Here is a 4,232-nt window from a genome sequence, read left to right as displayed (position 1 = left end):
GGATCTCAGCTCACTGCAAGCTCCGGGCCTCCCGGGTTCCCGCCATTCTCCTGCCTCAGCCTCCCGAGTAGCTGGGACTACAGGCGCCTGCCACCATGCCCGGCTAGTTTTTTTGTATTTTTTAGTAGAGACGGGGTTTCACCGTGTTAGCCAGGATGGTCTCGATCTCCTGACCTCGCGATCCACCCGTCTCGGCCTCCCAAAGTTTTTTTTTTTTTCTGAGACAAGGTCTTACTCTGTCGCCCAGGCTGGAGTGCAGTGGCGTGATCTCGGCTCACTGCAACCTCCGCCTCCCATGTTCAAGCAATTCTTCTGCCTCAGCCTCCCTAGTAGTTGGGATTACAGGCCCCCGCCACTGCGCTGGGCTAAGTTTTGTATTTTTAGTAGAAATGGGGTTTCACCAGGTTGCCCAAGTTGGTCTTGAACTCCTGACCTCAGGTGATCTGCCCACCTCATTCTCTCAAAGTGCTGGAATTACAGTCTTGAGCCGCTGCACTTGGCCTCCTCTCTTTTTTTTTTTTTTTTTTTTGAGACACAGTTGCCTCTGTCACCCAGGCGGGATTGCAGTGGCGCACAATCTTGGCTCACGGCAACCTCCGCCACCTGGGTTCCAGCAATTATCCTGCGTGAGCCTCCCCACTAGCTGGGAATATGGGCACCCGCCACCATACCACACCTGGCTAATTTTTTTTTTGAGACAGAGTCTCGTTCTCTCCCCAGGCTGGAGTGCAGTGGCGTGATCTCAGCTCACTACAACCTCCACCTCTTGGGTTCAAGAGATTCCCCTGCCTCAGCCTCCCAAGTAGCTGAGATTACAGGCGTCCACCAGCATGCCTGACTAATTTTTGTATTTTAATAGAGACAGGGTTTCACCATGTTGGCCAGGCTGATCTTGATCTCCTGACCTCGTGATCCACCTGCTTCGGCCTTCCAAAGTGCTGGGATTACAGGCGTGAGCCATGGTGCCTGGCCTGGCCCCTTTCTTTAATATAACTGTTTTTCAGTATGCATTAAACAAAAATTGAGTTATAGTCCATACACCATGAGATTCATCCTTCCTGAGTATATACCTCAGTGGTTTTTAGTGTGTTCACGGAATTGTGCAACCATTACTATTATTCCAGGAAATTTCCATCACCCCAGAAAGAAAACTGGTCCCCATCAGCTGTCACTCCGCAGCCCCTCCTCTGGCCCCTGGCACCCACGCATCCCCTTCCTGCTTCTGTGGAGGGGCCTGTCCTGGACATTTCGTAGAAATGGGATGACACACTGCATGGCCTTTGTGTCTGCCTTCCTTCGCCAAGTGTGACGTCCTCAGGGTGCATCCGTGCTGCGGCCTGGGTCAGCTCCATTCATTTTATTTATTTATATATTTTGAGACAGAATCTAGTTCTGTCACCCAGGCTGGAGTGCAGTGGCACGATCTCTACTCACCGCATCTTCCACCTCCCTGGTTCAAGCAATTCTTTTGCCTCAGCCTCCCGAGTAGAGTAGCTGGGATTACAGGGGCCCGCTACCACGCCCGGCTAATTTTGTATTTTTAGTAGAGATGGGGTTTCTCCATGTTGGCCAGGTTGGTCTCAAACCCCTGACCTCCTGATCAGCCCGCCTCAGCCTCCCAGAGTACTGGGGTTATAGGCGTGAACCACCGCGCCTGGCTGCCTCCCTTCCTTTTCCTGGCCGGGTTAGATTCCAGTGTGTGGAGGGAACACGATGTGTTGATCCACTTGTCACTGGCCATTTGGGTGGTTTCCACTTTTGGGCCGTTCCAGATCAGGCTGCCGTGAACATTTCTTGACAGGGTTTTGTGCAGATGTGTGTTTTCCATTCTCCTGCGTATAGTCTCTGTCCTGCCTTTTGACCACTTCTTCTTATTTGGGTGTAGAGACAAAGGACCAGATTCTAGCAGCAAATTCTTTTGATAGAGTAACATGTACTTTGTATTTTTTTTTATTCTAAAGTGATAAGCCATATTTATAGTAGATAACTTGGTAAATGCAAAAAACATAGAGAAGCTTGAAAACAATACCTGTAGTATATGAGGGGTTTCTGAGCCAAGCAAGGATTCTTTCTTTTTTTCTTTCTTTTTTGGTGGGGGATGGGGGGCGGGGATGGAGTTTCACTCTTGTTGCCCAGGCTAGAGTGCAATGGTGCGATCTTGGCTCACCGCAACCTCTACCTCCCAGGTTCAAGGAATTCTCCTGTCCAGGCCTCCTGAGTAGCTGGGATTACAGGCATGTGCCACCATGCCTGGCTAATTTTGTATTTTCTTTTTTTTTTTTTTTTTTTGAGATGGAGTCTCGCTCTGTTGCCCAGGCTGGAGTGCAGTGGCGAGATCCCAGCTCACTGTAAGCTCTGCCTCCTGGGTTCACGCCATTCTTCTGCCTCAGCCTCCCGAGTAGCTGGGACTACAGGTGCCCACCACCACGCCCGGCTAATTTTTTGTATTTTTAGCAAAGACGGGGTTTCACTCTGTGAGCCAGGATGGTCTCGATCTCCTGACCTCGTGATCTGCCCGCCTCGGCCTCCCAAAGTGCTGGGATTACAGACATGAGGCACCGCGCCCAGCCAAAATCAGCCATTTTTAAGTGCACCGTTCGGCAGTATTAAGCACATTCACCTGGTTGTGCGACCATCACCACCATCATCTCCAGAACTTTCTCCTCTTCCCAAGCTGAAATGCTGTCCCATGAAACACTCACTCCCAGCCCCCTCCACAGCCCTGGTGACCCCCACCCTACTTTGTCTCCGTGAGTCTGATGGCCCCAGGGACCTCCTATAAGAGTTTGTCTTTCTGTGACTGGCTCCTTTCACCAGGCAGAATGTCCTTGAGGTTCAAGATCCCTGGCTTTGATAGTTTCTCACAGGGTTGCTGGCCCTCCATAGAGATTCCAGAGCTCAGCTCTCATGGGCGGTGGGCAGCCAGCTGGAGGCTTCCTGCCAGGAGCCCGGCCTTCCCATTGCTGAGCATTCAGGCGGTTCCCTTTCCAGATGTCGGTCTCGAAACGAGCCCGAAAGGCCTCCAGCGACCTGGATCAGGCCAGCGTGTCCCCATCCGAAGAGGAGAACTCGGAAAGCTCATCTGAGTCGGAGAAGACCAGCGACCAGGTGGGCTGGTGGCTCCTTGGGAGGGCAGGGAAGCGCGGTGGCTGCCAGTGGGCCCCAGTTCAGCTCACTTCTGTCCCCCAGGACTTCACACCTGAGAAGAAGGCAGTGGTCCGGGCGCCGCGAAGGGGCCCCCTGGGGGGACGGAAAAAAAAGGTAGCGTGCGTTTGACTTTGTTTCCCATGCCCACTCCTGGGGCACCTCTGCGGTCTCTGGCGCCATCCCCAGGCCAGGGGCGGGCCATTTCTGGAGGGGGTGGGACCCAGGCCGCAGGGGACCGCATCTGCCTTGGCACCTTGCTATGGCCGTGCTGCCTCCAGGAGCCCACTGTCCGGTTTGGAAAGGGGCATTCGGGGATGTTGGCATCAGAGGGGAGGGAAGCAGTCCTGAGGCGCCTGTGTGAGAGTGAGACAGCGAGAGAACGAGAGACTGAGAGGCAGAGAGGAGAGAGCAGACAGCGAGCGGGAGAGAGGAAACAGGTGTGTGCCGCTGCATGTGTGAACGGATTGTGTGTGTGTTGTCTCTGTGCACGCGTGTCCACGTGCATGTGTGTGTGTACTTGTGTGCAGGCATGTTCGTGACCATGTACGTGTGTGTGCAGTGTGTGGAGATTGTGCGTGTGTGATGTGTGTGTTGTGTGTGCACCTGTCGTGCCTTTTCTGGTGCCTGTGTCCCTGTGCCTGTGTGTGCGTGTGCTGTGCCTCTCCTCTGTGTCTGTGTGTTGTGCCTGTGTTCCCATGTGAGTATATGTGATGCCTGTGTGTGCGTGTGTCCGTGTGCATAGTGTGTTCGTGTGTCTGTATGTGTCCGTGTGTATGTCCTTGTGTGTGTCTGTGTTGCATTATGTTTTGCTGTATGTGTATGGTGTGTGTTTGTATCTGTGTGTGTGGTGTCTGTGAGTTGTGTGTGGTGTGTCCCTGTGTGTGGTACGTGTGTTATCTGTGTGTATGATTTTTGTGTGTGTGTTGTCTGGTGTATGTGTTGTGTGTATATGGTGTGGTGTGTTTGTGGTGTGTGTGTGGTGTGTTGTGCTGTCTGTGTGGTGGGTGTGTTGTGTGTTGTCAGGTGTGTGTGTGGTGTGTATGCTGTGTGTTGTCTATGTGGTCTGTGTGTCTGGTGTGTTTGTG

The 4,232-nt window shown here is 52.8% G+C and overlaps 1 protein-coding gene across 5 annotated transcripts in view; it reads left to right on the top strand.

Annotated features, from left to right (window-relative positions):
* Positions 1–4,232, top strand: part of HDGFL2 (HDGF like 2) — a 28,060-nt gene that overhangs the window by 12,581 nt on the left and 11,247 nt on the right. For all 5 annotated transcript variants that reach the window (XM_026455515.1, XM_026455516.1, XM_026455514.1 and 2 more), the window contains exons 5-6: positions 2,992–3,108; positions 3,190–3,261. In XM_026455515.1, coding sequence (XP_026311300.1) covers positions 2,992–3,108; positions 3,190–3,261 — 189 coding nt within the window. The remainder of the gene's footprint in view (positions 1–2,991; positions 3,109–3,189; positions 3,262–4,232) is intronic.

Source organism: Piliocolobus tephrosceles, chromosome 21, assembly GCF_002776525.5.
Source record: "Piliocolobus tephrosceles isolate RC106 chromosome 21, ASM277652v3, whole genome shotgun sequence".
NCBI lineage: Eukaryota > Metazoa > Chordata > Mammalia > Primates > Cercopithecidae > Piliocolobus > Piliocolobus tephrosceles.
The sequence above is the reverse complement of the archived record's forward strand: the minus strand, read 5'-3'. Positions and strand labels throughout refer to the sequence as shown.